Source organism: Trachypithecus francoisi, unplaced genomic scaffold (genome assembly GCF_009764315.1).
Source record: "Trachypithecus francoisi isolate TF-2019V2 unplaced genomic scaffold, Tfra_2.0 Lachesis_group10, whole genome shotgun sequence".
Taxonomy (NCBI): domain Eukaryota; kingdom Metazoa; phylum Chordata; class Mammalia; order Primates; family Cercopithecidae; genus Trachypithecus; species Trachypithecus francoisi.
In genome coordinates this window covers 38,775,002-38,801,579 of record NW_022681455.1, presented here as the reverse complement: position 1 = coordinate 38,801,579, position 26,578 = coordinate 38,775,002, and the positions used below count along the sequence as shown (strand labels likewise).

The following is a 26,578-nucleotide window of genomic DNA, read 5'->3' as shown; positions in this document are numbered from 1 at the left end:
CTACCTCACATCACACACACACACACACACACACAATTCCAGATGGATTAAACACCTAAATGTTAAAAATAAAATGGTAACATTTCTAAAAGACAATGTAGGAGACAGGGTAAAACTAGAAAGAAAAACATGGAATTGAAAAGCACAATTGTCAAGATAATAGTTACCACTAGGGGGAAGAAAAGGTGTTTAAAACTGGGAAGAGAAATGCAAGGGCATTTTAAGGTGCTGGTAATGTTCTATGTTTTTTCTTTCTTTCTTTCTTTCATTAATTAATTAATTAATTTATTTATTTATTTATTTTGAGGCAGGGTCTCACTGTGTCGCCCAGGCTGGTCCTGAACTCCTGGGCTCAAGCAATCCTCTTGCCCTGGGCTCCCAAAGTGCTGGGATTACAAGAGTGAGCCACCATGCCTAGCCTTGTTCTATTTCCTAACTTGTGCAAAGGTTACGCAGGTGTTCATTTTACAGTTTGTTCCTTTCATCATATTCATTTTTAGTCTGTGTTATATTCACTATTTAAAATAAAGAATTTAAGAGAATGTCTTCGTAACACTGGAGTAAGAAAGGGTTTCATAAGTAAATACATAAGTAAAATATAAAAAGCACAGAGTTTTTGTAGTCACTGAGGATAGCTAGGTTGAGGCTGGATTAACATTTGTAATTAATATATTTATCTACATTAAAAACTTAAGTCTCCACATGACTAAAGGCACTATACCACATGAAACATGACACAATGGGGACCAACATAGGATTAATATCTGGAAAATATTATTTAACCTCCAAAAATGTAGTAAGATAACATCAAGCCATCCAAACGAATAAAGGGATGATATGGATAAATGATACGAACAGGCAATGATACGAGTAAATGATATAAACAAGCAATTCAACACAGAGGAAACCAAAATAGCCATTAAATATGCTCAACCTCAATAGTATTTAGGGTAATACAAAGTAAACCAAGATATCATTTCACACTCAACATATTGGCAACAACTAAAAATCTGACAATTCCAAGTGCCACCAAAGTTTTTTTTTTTAAATAGGAAGTCTTGGCTGGGTACCGTGGCTGCAAGAGTTATCCAGTGGGCAATTACCCGTTTCAATCATCTAATGACACCTGGAAGCGAATGCTGTGGCCAGCACTCTAGACCCTAGGGGAGTCCTCCAATTTTTGCCACTCCAACTTCACAGTCCTCCTCCTAACATAGTTCTAGAAAGGTAAAACTGGAAATGCTTTTCTGTAGCTCCTGCCCTGTCAAGATTTTTTCCCCCGATCCTCACATAACTGAAGATTTTCTTGTCTAGTTCTGCTGTCCTGTGCTGATGAACTAGAGATGTAGGGGGTGGTTCCTAGAGTCCTCTTTCTGTTTAGGGCAATTATGTAATAGCCGATTTTCTTTCACAGTGTTTATAGTGTAAGTTGGAGCCTCTAATAATTTTGATATATGTTGTATCCCTATCACTACTTTTCTTACTGCCAGAAAAAATTTGACCGTAGAGCTGCAGGCTTGCCACTGTGATGCTGATGTCAAACAGCCTAGTCTGAACTTCCTTGACAGCACAGACAACTCCACTGATCGACCAAGAGGTGCTTATTTAGCGTCTAGCACTCTGGCTCCTCGCTGTGCCTTTTCCCTCTCTCTTTTATGGAGAGTATCAACAATTTAAACATTACTGGGGATAAATGATGGCTATTCCTGATTCTTCATTCTTTCATTCTCAACCCATATTGTTATGTTTTCTTCCTTGAAGTGAGAAATCTCTTAAAATTGATTTTAAGTGGTCCACAAAGAAGAATGATTTTGCTCTAGAGCCAAAAATTGGCTGAGTTTCAAACCAGATTCTGGAAGAAAGTCAAAGGAGACACCTCTTCCCTTTACTTTTAGAGACAAAATACAATGGCTACGATGCACATAAAAACTACTAGTCCAGATGCAATTGTTTCAGTCAATTCACCTGTTCGATCTGTTTGTACCATACCATCAGCACTTCCTCTAGCTGACGAACAGTTTCTGAATTGCTGGCTGCAGCAGTTACTTCTTCAAAGGTGTGCAGTTTGGAAAAATCAACATTGTCTATTGTCTTTAACTTCACTGTTCCCTCAATACTTATTCTAGCACCTAAAAAGGAAAAAAAATACATTTAATACTAATTTATATATTAAATATTTTAAATATATTAATAAAAATACTAAATATTTAATATTAAGAAGTATTTAATGTCAACGTGTTAAATGTCAATGTGTACTTTTATGCTCTAATTACTGAAATGTTAAAGATCTAATACTTTACAGAAATATAATTCTAATTAATCATTAGATTATGACTTCATAATTTACTGATAAAAGTGTACATTGTAACAATATGAAAAAACAAAAGTATAGATTTTAAAGAGTTCATAATGAAGTATATATTTTAGTATGGTGAAAATTTTCATTAATATTATACAAAGAGATTCCTCCTGCTATAACATAAAATTAAAAAGAAAATATATCTTACTCCACGAAAGATCCTCAAAAATGAGTTCTAATGATTTCATTTCTTACCACTAAGTCTCATAATTACTTTGATTAACATCTTTTAAGATAGAAACTTTTTCTCTAATGTTTATGAAATATCTTAGTTAATTTGCTTCTTTTCTGCAATTTGCTAAACATTAACTTTTATACTTACCATCTAAAAATGAAAGATATCTGTTGATGGTTTCAGTGAAAATATGTTTTTCAGATTCTCCCTGCTTGGACTGGTTTAAAGCACCCCAGTTATTTGTTGCAAGAACAGCTGGTAGAAATATGTTTGCCAACATATCCCTAATTCCATTTAAGAGTCCTTTCGATGCATCTAGAACAGTAAATAGCGCTTCCTGAAAGAGTGGAGTTTAAATGTTATTTTACATGCTAATCCCACTGAAGAACTGAAAAATCATAATCTATTTTATATTGCAATAAACATAGACAACTAACACATTTTATTAGGGAATCTTAAGTGGTTATGAACCTTAGAGTTCTAAAGTCAACAAACTTATATTCTGCTCCCAATTTAATTATTCCCATATTTGCTCATCAAAGTGATGTTTTATTTGTTGCTTTAATTTCTGCATAGGAAAGGAGCAATAGCCTGGAACCTATTCAGGGTGAGGGACATGGAACCAAACCTGCGTAAAGAAAATCCTCAGTTGAAAGTTGCCCTGTCCATGATTTTTTTTTTTTTCTGGTGAAAAGCCCTTGCCCAGAAGTTTGGCAGAATAAATTACCAGCTATAAGAAACCAAAAGCCCAGAAATCAAAAGCCCAGCACCCATGCGTGACATTTCAATTAATACATCTTAAGTGATTTAGAAATCCCAAGCCAAAAAATTAAGATTAAAAAACTTGTCTAGGGCCACAAAAAATTGATTGCTAGTTTTTTAACTGTAAGTGTGTGGCAATAAAGTATGCAATTACTACTCATACAGTTTGGTGTCATCTTGATTTGTGTTAAGGTATCAGTAGTTTTTCCCACCATTGCTTCTGCACCATCAGTCAAATGTCAACATTGGTGAAAAGGGCAACTAGCATCTTAGTATTATGATGAAAATGGGTTTGAGTTTAAGAACCACTGTTACACTACATGGCTCATCTGTGATTACATTTAGTTATAATGATGTAAACAAATATTTAGCTAAGTTAAATAGAATATAACTATGTTGGAAGAATAGAGGGATGGAGAAACAAGGGTCACAAGGTAGAAAAAGAGCTAAATTATCATCTTCCAGAGAGAAAAGTCCACAGAAAATGTCTTCTTTTTTTTTTTTTCTCTCACTCTATAGCCCGAGCTGAAGTGCAGTGGTGTAATCTCAGCTCACTGCAACCTCTGCCTCTGTGGCTCAAGCGATTCTCATCCCTCAGCCTCCCGAGTAGCTGGGACCGCAGGAGTGCACCACCACACCCAGCTATTTTTTGTATTTTAGTAGAGACGGGGTTTCACTCTGTTGCCCAGGGTGGTCTCAAACTCCTGAGCTCAGGCGATCTGCCTGCCTCAGCCTCCCAAAGTGCCAGGATTACAGGTGTGAGCCACTGCGACTGGCCACAGATAATGTCTAAATTGACAAAAGGAGCAATCAGAGCATATTATTTAGAGATATACAGATAAATGAAAGAATCCATTAAAAGGGTTTAATAGTTGCTTCTGGAGAATAGAAGTCAGTTTTTCATTTATGAAAGACACTATTTCATAAAAGGACTTTTTCTCTCTTTATATGCATATATAACTGAGCTAAAACAAAAGATAAATTATAAAAGTGAATGGATGAAATCATGGATAAGTTGAAGAAAGAATTAATGAAATGGAAGACAGATTGAGGAAACATCCATACATAGAGGCATTGTGGTAAAACTACAGGACTTTGAAGACAAACAGCAAAAGCAAATAGAAAGAAAAAAAGACAGATTACTTACGAATTACACCAACAGGAGTGCTCTCATCATCCACAAGAAATACCATGAAATATTTACAAGGGGTCAGGGAAAAATAACTGCCAACCTAAAATCTTAAACCAAGCTAAACAAGCTCTCTTCAAGCAATCTTTTATCATAACAGAAAAGGAACAAGATTAGACTTCAGTTCCCTTTCCCATTGTAAAAGGTATTAAGACTCTCTAAGAATAACAAAGAGAACTTGTGGAAAGCCTACTGTATGTCAGGCAATATAATAAGAATTTGTTTTTACTATCATTTAGTGTCACTACAATCCTGTCAGGTGTGTATTATTATTCCCAATTTAAGAATGTAGAGACCTAAGTCTTAGAAAGGATGAGCAACTTTCCAGAGGATACACTTAAGTGATTAGTCAGTGGTGAAGCTAAGAGGCAAATTTGGGTCTATCCGGCTAAAATTCTTGCTTTTCCCATTCCATCATCCTGCCTTCCCAGAACTAGGTTAGCAATGTCCAGGCTCTAGGACAACTCTCTCTTCTTCTTTTAAAACGATAAAAGAGCTAAAATATTGAGTGAAGGGGAAGTTAAATAAAGTAACTAGTACTTTGCATCAACAAAATTAAATGTCTTCCTAGTGAATGGGAGGATAAAAATTATTTGCACACCATCAAGAAATGAAATTTTCATGAAATTAAAAGCAGTATCTAAAGTATCAATATAACTAAGCTCTATTACAGTCAATTTCTTTGAATATATGAATACATTTATTTTCTTGGAACTCAATTCAGTCCTATATTTAAAAAGGGAAAGCAAAGTAAAGCATGACTATGAAAATATATTCAATGTTTAACTATGTATTTGGGGAAATTTTTAAACATACCTCTTGAATAGTTTTAACATTTATAGCAACATCATTACGGCAACGAACAAAAAATATGCACAGTCCTTTTAGTTTATCCGGGGCTGCATTGTCTATATACAATTTCATCATTTTTGCCCCTTTAGTTGCTCCAGGAATAGTTCGACCGCATTCTGAAAACAAAAGTCAAGAACTTAGGATATAGACATAACTAGTCAAGTGAGATAAGTTACTGTAGCTTTTACACTATTGTTTCCTCTTTTATTTTATTGTAAGAAGTTTTCAATATGGTCATAGAATAATTTTTTGGGGGTGTTCTACTAGAAGATGTCAATAATTGCATCTTTTTTCTTTTTTTTCAAGACAGAGTCTCGCTCTGTTGCCCAGGCTGGAGTGCAGTGTTGCGATCTCAGCTCACTGCAACCTCCACCTCCCTTCAAGCCATTCTCCTGCCTCAGCGTCCTGAGTAGCTGGGACTACAAGCGTGTGCCACCACATCCAGCTAATTTTTGTATTTTTTTCGTAGAGATGGGGTTTCACTATGTTGACCAGGCTGGTCTCAAACTCCTGACCTCAAGTGATCCACTCGCCTTGGCCTCCCAAAGTGCTGGGATTACAGGTGTGAGCCACCATGCCTGCCCAATAATTGCATCTTTTTCCTTTTTTTTTTTTTTTTTTTTTTTTTAGATGGAGTCTTGCTCTGTCTCCCAGGCTGGAGTGCAGTGGCACAATCTCAGTTCACTGCAACCTCCGCCTCCCAAGTTCAAGTGATTCTTGTGCCTCAGCCTCCCAAGTAGCTGGGATTACAGGCACACGCCATCATGCCTGGCTAATTTTTTGTAGTTTTAGTAGAGACAGGCCTTTACCATGTTGGCCAGGCTAGTCTCAAATTCCTTACCTCAAGTGATCTGCCCAGCTCAGCCTCCCAATGTGCTGGGATTACAGGCGTCAACCACCATGCCCAGCCAATAATTGCATCTTAAATTGCAGCCTCCTCTGGGTCTCTTTCCCTGAACTCTGTACTTCTGCTCCTTTTGATCTGGCCTCAGGGCCTTACACAAGCTGTTCTCCTATCCCATCCCCAACCTTTTACCTACCAAATGCCTACTCATCTTTCAGATCTCAGCTGAAATGCCACCATCTCAGGAAGCCTTCACTGACTACCCCCAAGAAGGTCCAGTTCCTATACTAAATACACTCATTGTATCCACCTTCTATTAAATCCTTCCTTGAACTAATTTCAATGAAAATTAAACATTTAATTATCAATCTTTTTTAATTAGAAAAACTATTAAAAATATGAGAATTATGTTAGATAGTTGGTCACAATGTTAATTTGCAAAAATCAACAGCCTTCTATTTGCAGCAATAGCCAATTTAAAATGTAATAAAAGAAATAGAAAATCAGCCAGGTGCAGCGTCTCACACCTATAATCCCAGCATTTTAGGAGGCCAAGGCAGGAGGATTGCTTGACCCCAGGAGTTTGAGACCAACCTGGGCAACACAGCAAGACCTTGTCAATACAAATAATTTTTTAAAATCAGCCAGGTGTGGTGGCATGTGCCTGTAGTCCCAACTACTCGGGAGGCTGAGGTGGGAGAATCACTTGAGCCTGGGAGGTCAAGACTGCAATAAGCCATCATCATGCCACTGTACTCCAGCCTGGGCAACCTAGTGAGACCCTATTTCAAAAAAAAAAAAAAAAAGGAAAGAAAGAAATAGAAAATCCACATCACAAAGCCACAGAAATGTATTGTCTGCCCAGCCTTTCTTTTTTGGGGGGTTGGGAGATTCCTCCTGCCCTGTGATTCTGGAGGATACCAGTGCCAGGGCTCCGTAGAGATGGGCATGTAAGAACTAGACTAATTAGACTCTGCAAGAATATAAACCTTGAATAAATACACACAAAGAAAAAAAAAACGGATTTGAGAGATGGAAGTCTACTGATGAATCCTAGAGAAACTGCCCTGAAATCTGTGGAAATGCTCTATTCTTGTCCTTCCCAAGACCTGATTGTTCAACTAGTTCTAAATTTTGTTATCCACCTTCCGCCTCCCAAAACACTGTTTTCTGCTCATATAAGCCAGATCTATTTCTGTTGCTTGCAGCCTAAGAACACTGATACATGGTATGTAGCAATATAAGAGCCCAAATGTCCATTCATCGAGGCTGCACAGGGATTTACTACCCTCCCCTTTTTCTTTGCTAAGAGAACCTGACTTTGTCCCATTGTGTACATCCCTAGAAAGAAAACTGCTCTCTCAGCCTCCCTGACCCCCAGGATAGCCACGTGACACAGTTCTGGCTGATAAGACATAAGACAAGCTTGAGTTTCCCTGATGAAGAGGAGAGATATGACCATCAATAGGGAATGATTTTTGAATGAGATAAATCTTTATGTAATGACATAAAAAAAGGTCTAGGCTACCCTGTCAAGTGCAAACACCAAGTCAAGGATAAAATGTATTATATAACCACATTTTTAGCTGATAATAAGCATTTATATGTTAACACATGCATATAAGAAAGAAATGTAGGCTGGGTGTGGTGGCTCACGCCTATGAAATCTCAGCACTTTGGGAGGCTGAGGCAGGTGGATCACCTGAGGCCAGGAGTTCAAGACCAGCCCAGCCAATATGGCGAAAACCCGTCTCTACTAAAAATACAAAACACTAGCCGGGCGCAGTGGTGTGTGCCTGTAATCCCAGCTACTCAGGAGGCTGAAGCAGGAAAACCACTTGAACCCGGGAGGCGGAGGCTGTAGTGAGCCAAGATCGCATCATTGCACTCCAGCCTGGGTGACAGAGTGAGACTCTATTTCAACAACAACAACAACAAAGAAATGTAGATGAATATTTACCAAGCTGATAAATGTACTTTCGTAAGTAGCAAAAATAATGATTAAAAATATGTGTACCCTTTGCTCTGGCAATTTCCCTTCTGAGAATTTCTCCTAAAAATTATTCCTAATCCACATAGATTTGTATTCGGTAATATTCACTGAGGCATTGTTTCAGGGAGCAAAAAGTTGTAAACAACCTAAATTCTACTGAGAGATCAGTTTGGAAAATTATAGTTATATCAGCCTAACGAAATAAAATGCAAGGGTTAACATTTTAATTGGATAAATGTACTTATTGGCATAAAGAAGACAATATTATCAAAATTAAACAACCACTATAGAATAATATCTAGAATTGGACCCCATTTTTGTAAAATATGTATATAAACCAGTTATAGAGAAATATTCACTAAGGAGTTAACATTGTGCTTTCTCCAACTGATTGGGACTGTATTTTGCTTCTAATTACAGATATTTTATCTTTCTATAATTTTCAGCTATTGTTTTAATTTTTAACAAGTTATAAAAATACAGACCACACAATAATCCTCCCACGATAAGAACCATGAGAGACAGAAAATCCACAAAGCCAACCTAGTCGCTAATTGTGAGTTTATATATTTTGTCAAAGAAGCAAGACTTAAACATTAAACAATTGGAGGAAGGTAGAAGAACACAATCAAGTACTATATTTACATGGATACTGTAAATGAGACAGGAATCTGGAGAATAGCGATGGGTTTGGGTTGGAACACCCTGGGAAGGGCTCTGCTGGAGGTGTTCTGAAGGAGGGGGGTAGGGTATGCTGAGTGGAGAGAAGAAAGGCAATCTGGGAAAGCCAGGAGAGCAGAGAAAGGCAAAAGAAATAACTCTAGTATGCAGAAAGCAATGAAGAGGGGCTTAAAGGGAGCAGCAAATTCACATCTGGAAGAGTAGGAGATCAGACTAGACAAGTACTGTGTGTCCAGATGACAGCAGGCCTTGAATAAATGAGATCTGGAGCCAATCCAATAAATAGAGGAACAATAAAAGATATATTTGGCAGGAATAAGCAGTACAGATTTCAGAGGGAGAATCTGATTACAGAGATACTGGTTTTCAATCTGGAACACCAGGGAAGGCCTAGCCTGAGGCAGCAGAGGAACCAAGTGAGAAAGAAGCAATGGGAGGGATGTGTTGAAGGTAAATCCACAGGACTCTGATGATGAGTAGTCTCAGACCAAAAGGGTAACCCACATATCTAGTTATGAAAACAAAGTTTTAACAAGCTGGTAGCATGTTAATTAGTTCAGGCATAATATGCACAGTAGGGAAAACCAGCTATTCCAAGTGACAGCTGCAGCAGGCACAAGATGCTGTGACAGGACTGCAGGGGGGCAGCTGCGGGGCTCTGGAGTGGTTTCACCACCACTTCTAATCATCTGGACAAAATGGCTCCACCTGTTTCGGGGAAAATGCAATTAAATTCTAATGAAAACGTGTATTCCCAGCAGAGGTCAATGATTTCTACAAGGATATTTTCTCCTGAAACATTATAGCAAGGCCTGAAACATATATTTGGGCTGAGAATGTGTTGTTCTTAAGGCACTATATTTCTTATACGTAAACTTCTGGTAACATTTTCTTTATAAATAAAGGATTATCTATGTATAAGAGAAAAAGTATGCTGCACTTCAACGTGCGTGAACTAACTACTGGCACATTGCCCTCATAAATTCTTACCAATACCAGGTACATCTCCCTCTTGGTACAAAAATTTCAGTGTCTTACAACCATCTTTCACAAAAAAATTAGTAAATGCTTCCAGCTGTTAAATAAAAGAGAAAATAATAATCAGTCAAATGACTAAGGGAAAATTCTCAGTATTTTGTAGATGAAGATGAAGCTCAAAGAGTTTATTCAAAGGTACACAAAGGCAAGCTTAGAACCCAAACTAATTTAACTCCAAAATTACTGTGCAATATAATATAGGTTGAAATATATTTCCGAACCTACATTAATGATCTACATATATAGTTTTGGGCAGCCACTTACCTGACCCTGCCCCAAGGAATTATATGGGGTAAATAGATGAGTCCAACTTGAGGTAAATATTTTGATATTTAATATTTAATAAGAGAATTATTATTAAGATAAACTATTTTTAACAGCTTACTTGAGGAACAGAAAATTTGCCTACTGTTTTGTTGACCAATTATTTGAGCAATTATGTTTTTAGATATTGTAATTTGACCCATATTGTAGCAAAACTAAAGTAAAAACAAATTATTATACTGAGATTCTTCCATATTTATGAGCATGAAGCTTTTATTCAATTACTTAGGAGTCAGTGTAATATCTTAGTAAACAGAAAACTAAATAGATAACATAAACAAAAGCCCTGAAATATCCTATGAGAAATACAAAGTCATATACCCATTCACCTAATCCCACTGATTCCCATACAGAAGTTGTTTGTTTGTTTGTTTGTTTGCTTGCTTGCTTGTTTTGAGACAGAGTTTCGCTCTGTCACCCAGGCTGGAGTACAGTAGCACAGTCTCGGCTCACTGCAACCTCTACCTCCCAGGTTCAAGAGATTCTCCGGCATCAGTCTCCGAGTAGCTGAGATTACAGGCTTCTGCCACCAGGCCCAGCTAATTTTTGTATTTTTAGTAAAGATGGGTTTTCGCCATGTTGGCCAGGCTGGTCTTGAACTCCTGACCCCAAGTGATGCTCCTGCCTTGGCTTCCCAAAATGCCCGGATTACTGGTGTGAGCCACCCCACCTAGCCATCAGTATCTCTTAATATACTGACGGCCTACGGGAAGTATCCCAAGTGTAGCAAAGCCACTCCTCCTAGGAGAGTGTTCTCAAATGTTGGTGTGCATCAGAGAATCACACAGAGGGCTTTTTAAAAACACAAAATGATTTGCATTCCCATCAGGTTCTAGGTGATGCTGATGCAGCTGGTCCTGGGACCACATTTGAGAACCATCACCCTGGGAGATAAAACAAAGCCACCGATATGTGCGTAACTCTAGCCCTTAGTTCTCTACTCTTCCACCTCCCGTATATACTTGGGTCTCACACAATTACCACCTAAAAGGGACAAAAGCTGTCCACATAGTTATCCTTGCACAGCTCCATCAGTACTTTCTTGCTGACCCTTTAGCTGTGAAAGCACACAAATTCTCAAAAGCAGTGCACATGACTGGGATAAAAAGACATCAAAATATCAAATGCAATGAATCCTTGCATTTTAGATACATTGTACTCATGAGACTAGCAAAGTAAATGTGAGATCATGGACCAAAATCATGACTGTGAATTAAAAATTCACTTATATTACACAGCATTTTACCAACAGTTCATCTGAGTATCACCTAGTTAAAATGGCGTTATTATACCCTTCTTACAGAAGAGAAAATTAAGGTAAAAAGAATTTAAGGTAAAAAGAATCACCTGAGTATCACCTAGTTAAAATGGCATTATTATACCCTTCTTACAGAAGAGAAAATTAAGGTAAAAAGAATTTAAGGTAAAAAGAATCATCTGAGTATCACCTAGTTAAAATGGCATTTTTATACCCTCCTTAGAGAAAATTAAGGTAAAAAGAATTTAAGGTAAAAAGAATCATCTGAGTATCACCTAGTTAAAATGGCATTATTATACCCTTCTTAGAGAAGAGAAAATTAAGGTAAAAAGAATTTAAGTAGGCCAGGTTCAGTGTCTGTAATCCCAGCACTTTGAGAGGCCCAGTTGGGTAGATTGCTTGAGCCCAAGAGTTCAAGGCCAGCCTGAGAAACATGGCGAAATTTCCTCTCTATATAAATACCAAAAAAATTAGCTGGGCATGGTGGTATGTGCCAATGGTCCCAGCTACTTGGGAGGCTAAAGTTGGAGGATGGCCTGAGTCCGGGAGGTTGAGGCTGCAGTGAGCTGTAATCACACCACTGCACTCCAGCCTGGGCAAAAGAGCGATAGTCTGTCTCAAAAGAAAACAAAAAAAAAATTTAAGTGAAGGACCCAAAACACACAAGCACAGCACAGAACCTGGGATTGGACCTCAGCCTTGGGTGTCCAAATTTGTGCTCCTTCCACAGTACCACAACCCTGCCACCCAGTCACTGGAAAACACTGCCAGTAAGCCAGAAAAGAGATTATCTTGAGCAGTGCTAAATGAAGGGGGCAGGAAAGTGGGAAGGGGTTAAAGGGCCAATGTTGCAGAAACATCTGTATTGGTCAGGGTCCTAGCAAGAAAAGAATTCACACCCAAACGGGTGTTTTGACAAAACTTTATAAAGAAAAAGACTATTTTGTTTATAAAATAAAAGACTATTTCTAGAGGCCAGAGCAGGATTAAAGGAAACTGCAGCACTAGTAGCAACAATGGGACTAGCAACAAAGGAAACCCGTGATCCCCCAAGGCCTAAAGAGTTGAGAGCTAGAGGAAATAGAATGACTAGGGCCAGGTTGAGAACTGGAGATGCAGGCTGCTCAGGGAGCTACAACTATGGCAGCAGACAACCACAGTCAGGAACAGGGCCAGGTGGGGAGCTTCTCTCCCCTTCTGCCCTCCCATCTCCTGCTGTGCCTCCCACTGGCTGAACCAAGTGGAAACTGGAGAGTAAGGGAGCCCAGGTGATAGATCTATTGCGTTCAGCTTTCTATGCCACAGAGCAGGGCAGAGACAAAGGGAGAATGGATCCAGAGGCAAACAAAGTAACCATCATACCGTCTGTTGTCCACTTTTTTGTGGTGCCTTTACTGAGCTACTTTCATCCTGGATTGCACACCAGGCTTCACATTAAAAGAATACTTTTCCAGGCCCAGCGTGGTGGCTCACACTTGTAATCCCAGCCCTCTGGGAAGTCAAGGCTGGTGGATCACTTGAGGTCAGGAGTTTGAGATTAGCCTGGCCAAGATGGTGAAACCCTGTCTCTTCTAAAAACACAAAAATTAGCTGGGTGTGGTGGCGTGCACCCGTAGTTCCCGCTACTCAGGAGGCTGAGGCAGAAGAATCGCTTGAGCCTGGGAGGTGGAGGTTACAGTGAGCTGAGATCGCACCACTGAACTCCAGCCTGGGTAACAGAGGGAGACTCCGTCTCAAAAAAAAAATAAAATAAAAAAATAAAAAACAAAAAACTAAAGAATACTTTTCCATATACCCCCAATTTCCTAAACTGCACCACACCAAATCATGCCACCCCTTGTTCCTTGTTCCATCTCCTTACTCACGTGGTCACCAACCTTGATCCAACCTATCATACGTCCTTGCCTTTTCCCCACAACCAACTAAGCATTCTAATCTTTCAGATTTTGACACTGGTTTCCCTATTGGGTACACAATTTTCCCTCCACCATGGCTTTGCACACTCACAAGCAACTCTTAAGGAAATACCTTTGGCAGCTTGATTCTTCCTTAATGCCTACATTTCCCATTCCTTGCAGCATAAGCAGTGTCTGGCCCGGACCATAATGACCTTAAAAGTAGAATCTAACCACATGGACCCAAAGTCTGAGACATACCCCAGGAATAGCAAATAGAACGCTAGCATGCTAGCCAGTAAGAATTCCTCCAAACAGAGAATACCAGCCCAGAAATCCAGATGGCAAATACTTAAAGGTGGATTACTGCAGGTGCCCACCTCCCCCGCCCCACCTTAGTTCTAGCAGTTACCCTTTCATGAAGGCAGTGATCAGGCCACAATGCCTATGCCCATACCCTTTGCAGAAGATATAGGGATTCCAGTTGTGGTGTTATCCAAATTTGTGGCCCAGCAATTTTCAGGTGAAACAAAATTGATCACTTATCTTCCTTCCTCCTTAACCAAATGCAGGAATGATCCTCGGGACAGGCCTGAAGCCTGGGCCTACTAAGAAATGACTTTTTAGAAATTGGCCTTGCCTTCTTCTCATTGTCATCATCTCAGGGATGCATATAAGGTTGTTTTGCACCAGTTGCTCAGAGAGGCTAGAAAGACATGTAGCCAGAATCGTCACAGAAACTAGAACTCACTGGGGAAAGGAGACCATTAAAACAAACAAACCCAACTTGAGAATGGCAAAGAAAATCCTCTTACTATTTGGTTGGCATTGTCCACAGCCAGGACCAGCTACAGAATTTGATGAACCCAGTGCAAAATGAAAATGAGAGACATTTACCAAAGAATTATCAAGAACTTCAAAATGGTGACAAAAGATCATCAAACCAAGCACGGCGACATTCTAAGCACAGGGGCCTCTGTAACTACACAGCCCATATATCCATGAAGCCAGCCTTGACCACAGCAGTAAATTCCACCAGGGAACTTTGGTGACCTGGGAAACCACAACTTACTTCCAGTTGCTTGCTGTGACACCTCTTGTTTTATGTACACATCTCCATGCATTCTCTATACTTTGTCATTATAATAGCTTAGAGCTATTGATGTCTTTGCATCAATCACATCCCCATCTAACTATTACAGCTACACAACAGGACCAAGAAAATGAGCAATCCCATTCCTACTGTCAGGGAACTGCCAGGACCATATTCTTATAAGGATACTGGACGACATGAAGCGCAGGCAATTTTGCAGAATTTAACAATGCACTGTATGAAGCAAGGGGTAGCTCTTTATTATTACTACTACTACTACTATTATTAGTATTATTATATGAGTTGGAGTCTCACTCTATTGCCAAGGATGGAGTGTAGTGGTGCAATCTCGGCTCACTGCAACCTCTGCCTCCTGGGTGCAAGCGATCCTCCTGCCTTAACCTCCCGAGTAGCTGGGACTACAGGCACATGCCACCACACCCAGCTAATTTTTGTATTTTTAGTAGAGACAGGGTTTCACCATTTTGGTTAGGCTGGTCTTGAACTTCCGACCTCCAGTGATTTGCCCACCTCAGCTTCCCAAAGTGCTTGGATTACAGGTGTGAGCTGCTGCACCCGGCCGGGAGTAGCTCTTTTAGGCACTGTTCCATAGAACCCTGGCTCCTAGAGCAAGCTAAAGAGTTTTGCGCATGTTTGAAGACCCCTATAAAAGCAGGGGATATGGCCCCCATGGTGACAACCTCACCACAACCCCACCTCACCCCAACTCTCCCGCCAGTGCATTCAGTGAGACAATCAGCTCACCAGCAGTCTGCACCTGCTCACTGGTCTTTCTGGGATACCAGCCCAGTTCACTCCTAGGGTTGAGAAAAAGTCCAAGAAGCTAGTGGTAGTTTTATTGAAAATGATCTTAGAACCAGAGCTATGAGGAGGGAAGCTACGACACAAGTGTATCATACATTACTATAATTAGGGTGACCACATCAATTTATCATCCAAAACTTTTAGTAGTGTCAGGAGGTACTGTTAATCATGCCAGGAAAACAGGTATAATCCAGAACTGTCCCTGGCACACTGAGACATATGGTAACCTGACCTGCAATCACATCACTATTTCTACTACCGTATACTCATACAATAGTCACTGTTCCCTGACTTATTTATGCAGTTTTTCTCTACAAGTGATTTGCATATGTAGTCCATATAATATGTACTTGCAAAATATTACCTACTGTCACTCAACTATGCCTCTAACTTCTGACATCATTCTGAGTTAGAAGTTCAGCCAAAATTCTAGTTGCTGAGTCTTCTCTTCTTCCTCCTGTAAACCTGACTAGAAATACCATTCAGCTGGGCTGGGTGAAGTGGCTCAGGCCTGTAATCCCAGCACTTTGGGAGGCCAAGGTGGGCGGATCACGAGCTCAAGAGATCAAGACCATCCTGGCCAACATGGTGAAACCCCATCTCTACTAAAAACACAAAAAACTTTAAAAATAGCTGGGCATGGTGGTGCACGCCTGTAGTCCCAGCTACTCACGAGGCTGAGGCAGGAGAATCCGGAAGGCAAGGTTAAATAGTGAGCCGAGATCACGCCACTGCACTCCAGCCTGGCAACAGAGCAAGACTCCGTCCCAAACAAACAAACAAATTAATTTAATTTAATTTAAAAAGAAATACCATTCAACTGGCTATAATTATATAAACTAAATCTTCTCCTCTAGTCAGTAAAATTCCAACTTTAATCTTTTTCTTTTTTTTTTCTTTCTTTTTTGTTTTTTTTTTAGACAGGATCTCACTCTGTCAGCCAGGCTGGAGTACGCACTACATCCTCCACCTCCCAGGCTCAAGAGTTCCTCCCACCCCAGCCTCCTGAGTAGCTGGGACCACAGGTACGGTGTACCACACCCAACCAATTTTTGTGTTTTTTGCAGAGACAGGAGTTTCGCCATGTTGCCCAGGCTACTCTCAAACTCCTGGCCTCAAGCAATCCTCAGACCTCAGCCTCCCAAAGTGCTGGGATTACAGGCATGAGCCACTATGCCCTGCCCCAACTTCGTCTTTCTAAATGATTTTTGTTGTTGTTGTTTATGACAACTCTGTTTTCCTAAGTTAATCACTTACTCAAAGAGCAATTAAAATATAATGGTAAGACTTAAACTTACAGATGGGCAATCCAAAATTAATTCTTCCACAGTTACTATGTCCAGGCCAAGATTTTCTGCTAGAATTTCAAATATATATTTGTATGAAGGGTCAATTTTCAGTCTTCGGCTTTCCCTTGCCTCTCTAAATCTTGCCTAAGGAATGAAAACCAAGCGTCAAAATTGCAATTCTGAAGAAAAAACATCAAACTATTTCATATTTTGTAAAGTAAAAGTATTTCATATTTGTAAAGGAAAGTGGCACGCATGAAAAATCTTATTAGAAGCAAACCTGTCTCTCTTTTAATGTTTCCTGCAGATTGGGAAGGCCACTCATACTCCGGCGGTATCTGGAGGACCGCCGGGAAGAGGAAGAGGACAGCACTTCCGAAATCACTGATTGAACCGGTCTTGGTGCAAGCCTGGGTCGAACTCTATTCAGATCCGCTTCATCATCATCTGGAAGAACTATCCCTTCTTCAGAAGGAAGGAGATCCCGATAATCCACCACAAAAGGAACATCATCTTCTGGGGAAAGAGAGAAATTATCTTCTGCCGGAGCCTCCACCGTTGGAGGGCGCGGGGCCTCTTCCTCTTCTGAACGGGGAGGGCCAGCCTCTTCCGTGGAGGGAGGAGCCTCTGCTCCCTCAGAAGGGGCGCCGGCTTCTTCAGCTTCCTTCTCCATCCTCCGTCGTTATGCTTCAAAACCTAGAGTTATAACAGAGGTTCGTTTAAAATTACAGTAAATTGAGTGTTGTACGTTTTTATTCCTCCCCTTTTAGCTAGACAAGCAGCAAAATCATCAAGTTCTGCCTTGCCATATTATCTGAAGAAGCTTGGTTTATTGGGCGGGAGAGGTGATATTTTTAGTGAGGACAGCAAACACACACACACCTGGGAGCTTTTTCAAACTTTAAGTGCTCCTCCTGATTATGTTATGGCCCTAGGGGACTGTCCCTCCACGCACATCCCATCCCTGGCATAGTAACCCTGGCAATTCATTGGAGAGCACCTGTCCTCAGGTGCCTTAGGGCTAAAAAAAGATTGAGAGCCACTAAATTAGAGGACAGACTATAGATCACTGCCAAGGTACTCACTGTGCAAGAGACCAAGCAAAGAACTTCGTGAACTCTAAATGTTCCTTGCTTCAAGGAACTCTGTGATGCAATACAGTTCATCAATCAGACATTCTACTGTCTGCCATCTCGTCTACCATAAAAGCATAAAACATCCTCTTAGCAGCCAAAATGAATAACCCCAAGTCCAAACAGAAAGTTCACACTGAAAAGTGATTGTGGCTATTTATTGAGGCAATAGTACTATAGAAAGCATAAATCTAGCCTACCTAATCAGAAAAGCTCTAATAATAAAGAAGTGTAGAAGAAATGAGCACATAACCATGGAAATTAGGGGATGCCAGTGGAAGAAGAGATGTCAGTTATAGACAAAACTCATCTTGTAGGACAATAATGATGCCTCCAACCAAATAAATATGTTTTCAGGATGTGGTTAAAATCCAGAAACCAGAATAATAGTAAACATTTGGAGAACAAAAGGATACATTCCCAGACATGTAAGACAGAAAAAGAAGTTTCTAGTGAGAAATTCTGAGGACACAGATGCAGACCTGGCCTAAGTAAGATGGAGCTTCTTACAATGGGTCACCAGCAGACACCACACAGAACCATCCTGTCACCTATGCCCCACAACTGCCCTCTCCAAGTTTTCCAGAGAACTCATAAACAACTATAATTGTTTGTTTGATACCCTTAATTGGCCTACTCAAGGACAAACTGACCTATCTTTTAGCTGCCAGTTAACCAGTTTACCCACCCACTGCCCCTAGAATTGTCAACATAAACCATTGCTCCCAAACTATCAGCAGGGTTTTTTTAGCCTTCCCTCTCCCCACTCCCTTTCTCTCTTTCTCTCTCTCTCTCTCTCTTTCTCTTTTGTGACAAGGCCTCACTTTACCACCTGGGCTCAGGTGCAGTGGCGCGATCATAGCTCACTGCAGCTTTGACCTCCCAGGCTTGTGACCCTCCCACTTCGGCCTCCCAAGTAGCTAAGACTACAGTGCATGCCACCAGCCTGGCTTATTTATTTATTTATTTTTTATTTTTATTTTTCATAGAGACAAGGTCTCGTTATGTTGCTGAGACTGGTCTCATGGTACTGCCAAACAGTACCAGTATTCAAGCTCCTGGGTTCAAGTGATCATCCCACCTCAGCCTTCTGAGTAGCTGGGACAACAGGAATGCACCACCATGCATGGCTAATTTTTTTATTTTTTATTTTTAGAGACAGGGTCTCACTCGGTTGCTCAGGCTGGTCACAAACTCAATAATTCTTAAACTTGGTCTTTTGAGGTGATTTTCTATATGTTTGTTCCTCTTCATTCTTTTTCCTTTTGTCTCCTCTGCACATTTTCTTTTTTTTTTTTTTTTTTGAGACGGAGTCTCGCTCTGCCGCCCAGGCTGGAGTGCTGTGGCCGGATCTCAGCTCACTGCAAGCTCCGCCTCCCGGGTTCACTCCATTCTCCTGCCTCAGCCTCCCGAGTAGCTGGGACTACAGGCGCCCACCACCTCGCCCGGCTACTTTTTTTGTATTTTTTTTTTAGTAGAGACGGGGTTTCACCGTGTTAGCCAGGATGGTCTCGATCTCCTGACCTCGTGATCCGCCCGTCTCGGCCTCCCAAAGTGCTGGGATTACAGGCTTGAGCCACCGCGCCCGGCCTCCTCTGCACATTTTCAAACAACCTGAGCTCAGTGATTCTTTCTTTGCTTGATCTGCTGTTGAGAACCTCTAATAAGTTTTTTAGCTCAGCAAATGTATTTTTTAATTCCAAAATTTATGGATTTTTTATCTCAATCTCTTTGTTAACCTTCTCTGATGAATTTCTGAATTTTTTTTTGTGTTATCTTGGAGATCACTGAGTTTCCTTAAAACTGCTATTTCGAATTCTTGGTCAGAGTGTTCACATATTGCGTTCTTATTAGGGTTAGTCGCTGGTTTCTTGCTTTGTCCTTTTGAAGAGGTCATGATCCTCTGTTTGTTATTGTTTCTTGTGAATGTGTCTGTATGTCTTTGTGTTGAAAAATTAATTATTTATTCCAGCCTTCTCTGGCTGGCTGGTTTTGGTTTTTATTGGATATGTCTGCTTAGAGACTCTTTATAATTTACCTGTGGATTTTCTTTTCTTTTTCACTAGGTCACTGACTCATTTCCAGCACTAGATGTCAGCTTAAGCCTGGGTTTGCCTCAGTTCTAGTAATCAGATTGCTGCCCATCCAAAATGCGGGATGTCCTAAAGGGATTATCCCAGCAGTGTGGGAATGCTGGCTAGGGGTTCATGCCTAAGGGAACTGGGGAATGAGCTTCCTATAGCATGGTACTGCCAAACAGCAACTCTGATTTGGTATCTTCTTTGGCCAAGTTACAGAGCAGAGTTTCCAGGACTGGGGATGGTAGTCCCATCTCCCTCCTTCGTCTCTGGCTATCCTCGGGGATATTTTTCCCTTTAGTACTGTTGATACTGCCTGTGGATTGAGGCAGGAACAGGTCTCCTGCCATGGAACCCAAGATGGTAGGAAAGTTGGTTGTTCACTTCAATCTCACTTTGCCCATTAGAGAAACCATAAGACTAGGGGAAATTTTCCATTTGCCTGGTGCCAGGCAGACTGGGGTAAGGAGTGTCATGCTATGGAAGTCCAATTCTCTTACCATCTGCTTAGAGGTTTTTTCACTTCTCTGTGGTACTGGAAATAATCTCATCTTTATATCTGAGTTTTGGGATATTGCTGGTGATAATCTTAATATTGTGTGTTTGCTTCCATTTTCTGGTGGCAAGGGAGAAGAAGCAGCCAGCTTGCTTCTATGCCACCATTTTGAAACACAATGTCAGGGTGCATTTTTGAGCTTGGTAGGGTTTTAGGGCCGCACCTTAATGGTTAGCCCATTCGCAGTAAAAATATTTGGTGGCAAGTCTAATGCTGGGCAGAATAGGTGTCCATCTGTGAAACAGCAGCCCAGGCATTCCTCTGACTCTAGAGGGAGTGGGCTGTGATGATCCTCTGCATTAGCTACACCTCCTCCAGGTCTCTGGAGAAGCCCCGCCTCTTGTCTTAGGAATACAACTTCACAGTGGATTGGATGAAAAAATATACACCATGGTATACTACGCAGCCATAAAAAAAAAAAAAAAAAAAACAAAAAAACATGTCTTCTGAAGGAACATGTATGCAGCTAGAAACACATAGGTGGGGAAATAATGTTTCTCTGTAACACTAACACAGAAATAGAAAACCAAATACCTCATGTTCACACTTGTAAGTAGGGACTAAACACTGGGTATACATGGACATAAAGATGAAAACAATAGACACTGGGGGTACAAGAGGGGGAAGGGAAGGATGGGGGTGAGGGTTGAAAAACTACCTATTGGGTACTATGCTCACTATCTGGGTGACAGGTTTAATCATACTCCAAACCTCAGCATCATGCAATAAACCTTTGTAAGAAATCTCCATATGTATCCCCTGAATCCAAAATAAAAGTTGAAAAAAAATAAAAAAGACTACTTCAAGCCACAAATACTCAACAACCAGAGCTAATGTAGCACCCCCTAGATTTCTTGCCTGAAATCCAGCCAAGACAAGAATTCCTGAAGAATTCAGTCTCATTTAGGAGATAAAGTAACCTATATGAATCAATCAAGAATGTTAAATTGTGACGTTCTGCTGAAAAAGGAATTTAAAGAAGGAAGAGATAAATGTGGACAAAATAGACAAAGAGGATTTCATGGAGGATTTGAACATTAGTTGGCCTTAAAGGGTGAGTAGGAGTCAATAAGAAGCAGAGGGAAGAAATGTAAACAGAGAAGTAAAGAGGTAAACTATAAAAAGCTATGAACAGGTCAAATCAGGGAAAATTTGGTTGGGAAAAAGAAGTTTAGAACTACATCATATCATATTCATTATTCCAAAAGACCACAAACAGCAAGGATTCAGAATCTGTTAAAATAAGTAATAAATGTAGTTTTTATACAAGCAGACTTTTGTGACTGTGAACACTGACATACAGACTTTGTTTCTGTGAATACGAGTGTCTGTGAACACTAAAAATTGATAATCAGGGACTAATCCCTATTGTGTGTCAGAAAAAAATGAATTATAAATAATTTGTTATAGTTTAAATTTTGTTAAAATAGATCATATATCTAAGATTCCCAAAGAAATATATAAATACATGACCACTGCCATTTTGGAGAGATTTTACTTAAGGAAATTGTAGAATCTTCCCTCTAATGAAATACTATAATTTGAGATGCATTTTCAACATGGTTTTTGAGTGTCAAATATTCCTTGGCAGGTGACAAACTCTAAATACTAAAAGATCAACTTATGACTTCCAATGAGTGATGCAATTATTTAATTTTAAGTTAGAAAATGTATGCAACTACTTTATATAGAGGAATTCCTAAAAACTATAGCAAAAATGAAAAAATCTTACCAACTATGTGTATATATATAGATATTCTCTCTATATATATACACACACACACATACACACAAGGTTGGTGGTTCACTGCAACATGTTTGTAATAGCAAAAACAAGCAAGAAAACACACACACACACACACACACCTTGGAAACAACCAAGATGTCCCTCAATGAAGGGCCCACTAATTGTTCTGTACTACCCTTGTTCAATAAAATTTTAATGCATCATTATTGATACAAAGAATGAGGTAGGGCTACATATGCAGATATGTAAAACTCTCTAAGACATACTGTTACATAAAAAAGCAAGATACATTGCATAATAACACCACCCCATAAATGTTTTAAAGTGTGTATATGTGTACATATGGTATTTCATCAATTCTAAGATGCATACTTTAAGAAGGTTTAATCTGCAGCATTTTTTTGTTTCTCAGCACTTTTTTCTTTAAGCAGTGACAAAAAATACCTAATTTGCATGTATAGAATTGCAAAAAAAATTGTAATCAGTAATAGTTTAGATTTGATAAAGTGCATTATAAGCTGTCTAGGGAGAATACACAATAAATTATTAACAAGAATCATTTTGAGTGAAAGAGATTGAAGAAGGGAAGTAGAAGAAGAATTTTTACTTTCCAATTTTCTAACTTTCAGTATGGTTCTTTTCTAAAAAAAAAAAAACATGTGTACATTTTAGTTGTATTATATGTGTGCATATCATATATAGTAACATATATGACCAGCCTAGGCAACATGGAGAAATCCAGTCTTGACAATAAATGGAAAAAATTAGCCAGGTGTGGTGGCATGCACCTGTAGTCCCAGCTACTTGGAGGGTGTGAGGAGGGAGAATAGCTTGAGCCCAGGAGGTCAAGGCTGCAGTGAACCAAGATGGCGCCACTGCATTCCAGTCTGGGTGACAGAGTTAGAACCTGTCATAAAAAAAAAAAAAAAAAAAAAAAATTAGGACCTAAAATTCCCTACAAATCTACCCCCAAGCATTCACATTCTGCTGACCCATAGAGCACGGAGTGAATGTGACATCAACACTTGTTCACTGTCTCTGGGTCCTTCTCTCCTTCACAGACAACTTATTCTGTTGTACAGGCTGGAGTACAGTCATGTGAGCACGGCTTATTGCAGTCCTCACCTTCTGGGCTCAAACAATCCTCCTACTTCAGCCTCCCGAGTAGCTAGGACTAAAGGCATATGCAATCACATTTGGCTGTTCTCTTTTGGTTTGGGTTTTGGTTTTTCTGTAGAGATGGGATCTAACTATGCGGCCCAGTCTGGATGCAATCATTTTCAATTCCCACCATCCATTCTCCTTAAGTTTAATTTTAAGGATTCAGTGAACTTCCACAAAGTCATCCCTGGTTATTTTCAGGAGCATTTCCAGGTGTTGGACTCCTCCACACCTAGGAATACTACAGTAAGTGAGCAAGTTGCATACCTGTGTGCTGGGTACAGCCAATTCAACCACCCCCTTTTCTCCTGCACCCATTTCTGTAACCCTGTCCCAAATGCATTAGTTCATTCAACAATATTGAGCGTCTTCTGCATGTGTGGCCACTATGGCTACATAAAAGACTAAGGACTTCTCTAAAGCAAAATGCACAATCAAATCGGTGTGACAGACTATTGAATACAACACAAGATGGTCAATGTCAATGACAAGTGAATTAATGAAGGGCTAAGGGACCTCAGCAGGCAGCAAAACTTCTGGGAAAAAAAAAAACTTGACAGAAAAGATACCACACGAGTCGAGTCTAAAGAAGAGTTGTCAGGAGAAGATGGGAGAGAGAAACATTCTAGGCAGAAGGTGGGGACAGTGGGGTACAAAAGCAGAGAAGCAAAAACAGACACAACTAGCTTGGGAAAAGTGGTAAATTCAGTGATGAGACTTTTGGGCTAGAGGGGAATGAGAAGGGTAGAGGAACGGGAAATAAGCCTGGAGGGATAGGTATTTTTTTCTGTTTTATTTTTGAAATTTTAAAAATACATAGGTGTATGGCTGGGTGCGGTGGCTCACGCCTGTAATCCCAGAACTTTGGGAGGCCGAGGTGGGCGGATCACAAAGTCAGGAGATCGAGACCATCCTGGCGAACACTGTGAAACCCCGTCTCTACTAAAAATACAAAAAAAAAAAAAAAAAAAAAAGCTGGGCGTGGTGGCGGGCGCCTGTAGTCCTAGCTACTCGGGAGGCTGAGGCAGAATGGCTTGAACCTGGGAGGCAGAGATTGCAGTGAGCTGAGATCGTGCCACTGCACTCCAACCTGGGTGACAGAGCGAGACTCCGTCTCAAAATATATATATATGTATATATTTGTATATATGTATATATTTTTATTTTAATAGCCTTTGGGGTGCAGGTGGGTTTTTTTTTTTTTTACATGGATGCATTGGATAGTGGTGAAGTCTGCGATTTCAGGGTCATCCAGGTAGTGTACATTGTACGCAATATGTAGTTTTTTCATCCCTCACCCCCCTCCCACCCTTCCCCTTCTGAGTCTCCAAAGTCCATTATATCCCTGTGGATGCCTTTCCGCAGCAATAGCTTAGCTCCCACTCACAGTTGAGAACGTGCGGTATTTGATTTTCCATTCTCAAAACCGGGAGTGGGTGTGAAGTAACTTAGATGTCCAGTGAAGACACTGACGAAGGGCAGTAACTCAGCTGGGGTTTTGAAGCAGGGGTTGCCTGAGTTCAACTAACAGAGGTGGAGGGCTGAACTGTAGCGTGGATTCCAGTCCTCTAAAAAGAAGGAAAGGGGGCGGGGAACCCGGCTGCAGCAGGGCCTCCCCGGCAGGGGCCGGTCACTCACAGCGCGCCCCGACCAGGCACTTACCAGCCGCTCCCTGGCCCCGATGCCCGGACCACTCAGCCCACTGAGGCCGGCCGGAGCGGCTGCGCTGCCCCGGGGGAGCTGCTCCGGCCTCCGCAGCCCGGAGAGAGGCTGACGGTTGGGAGTCCGAGACAGGCTCGCTCCGGGGCGCCGTTCCCTTCCGGAAGCGGCTGGAGGGGCACGGGCAGTCCCCGCGTTCCCCAAAGAAGGACGCAGCCACCGAGCCCGAGGACTGAAACATTGTTTAGGGGACCCCGGGCACCGAAGGCGGCTTCCTGGAGATGGACATTTGGAGTGCGGTGCCAGGGCCTTGGGAGGATTCCCGCGTATTCGTGGAAACACGGAAATATATAACAATGTTTTCCATGACCTTGCTTAGTGTTTTCCTGGAGAACCTAAGAAATGTTTCCTGGTGAGTCAGTGTGTTCAGAAACCTGTGACTGATGAGAGAGAAAGACTCTGGGGGAAAACTGACTTCTCTCCCAAGTCCACCTCCTCCCCTCTCCAGTACGTTTCTGCTTTTGCTGTAACTGCCGGACATGATGTGAGCGGTTCGTTTTTAGTTGGGTGTGTTAACCAAAGAAAAAAAATGCAGTCACTTAAATAGTTAAAATTAGTTGTATTCAGATGTCTTACTGAGGATTGCAATTCGGGAAAGTCTTTCAGAGACTTTCTGTGAGACTGCTGCAAAGCTTAGGTACAGGTGGAAGTGGTATCAGATGTGCTCAGCAGTTGCATCAAGTGAGCTCAGCAGTTACATTTGAGCAAAATCTCATCAAGGGTGGGGTCCAAGGGTACATCTGGTTATAGATTATAAAGGCATAATCATTAATCCTATCAGTTATTATCTTATTATATACAGGAAGATGCATGAGTTAGGATCCTTGAACTTTTGCAAGAACAGATTCATGCAAGAGATGTTATCATCTTCAGGGGCATTCTTCCAGGGGCTGCACTTAGTCACTGAGTTAAGGGATTTGTGAAATTTGACTGCCAAAGATTCTCTGACATTCTGCTGGCAAGCAGAATGAGCAATATAGCTTCTTACATAAACTATTTGTCTCACAGGTGTGAAAGTCAGTCTTTGAATGTAGAGCAGATCAATGTGAAATGAGGACTGAAAGGTCTGTCAACTAAAAAAAAAACAACAACAACAATTAATATAAAAAATCACAAATTAAATAAACCATGGTCCATCCATATTAATAGACATTACTCAGTGAGTATACAATATAAGCTTATGCGGGCAAGGGAGTTCCTGCATATCCTTGCTGAGTATGCCAAAATGCAAGACCTACCTACCCTCTAACTCTGAGCCACTTCCTTCACTAATCTGTAAGCAACTAAGTAGGCTACAGCAATCAAGGCATGAGAAGGCACAATTGCTCACTTCCCAGGGAAGAGGGACTAGCTTGTTTGCTGCTCGATATGAAAGATGCTGAGCACTTAGCCCTAGATTCTTTACCTGCCTCCCAGTCCACTGCCTGCATCTAGGCCCATGGGGTTGCCCAGTGGGACTTGGGTTTGGGGGAACTGGCCTCCCATATGATACTCCTGCCATTTGTTGGCCTACGAGTAATAAGTGCTCTCCCTCTTGACCATCGAATCTCATTGTTTACTTTTCGCACTGATGGAGCTAGGGCAGGTTTTATACTAGCCATCTTTTC

At 40.7% G+C, this 26,578-nt stretch overlaps 1 protein-coding gene across 1 annotated transcript in view; it reads right to left on the bottom strand.

The window, feature by feature from the left end:
* Positions 1-23,788, bottom strand: part of DNAH8 (dynein axonemal heavy chain 8) — a 334,964-nt gene extending 311,176 nt beyond the window's left edge. Inside the window, exons 1-7 of the mRNA XM_033217044.1 lie at positions 23,520-23,788; positions 16,858-17,273; positions 16,587-16,721; positions 9,846-9,930; positions 5,302-5,453; positions 2,682-2,871; positions 1,966-2,129 (exon numbers count right to left, since the gene is read on the bottom strand). Of these exons, the coding sequence (XP_033072935.1) occupies positions 1,966-2,129; positions 2,682-2,871; positions 5,302-5,453; positions 9,846-9,930; positions 16,587-16,721; positions 16,858-17,250 (1,119 nt within the window). The 5' untranslated portion in view covers positions 17,251-17,273; positions 23,520-23,788. The remainder of the gene's footprint in view (positions 1-1,965; positions 2,130-2,681; positions 2,872-5,301; positions 5,454-9,845; positions 9,931-16,586; positions 16,722-16,857; positions 17,274-23,519) is intronic.
* Positions 23,789-26,578: the final 2,790 nt, after the last annotated feature.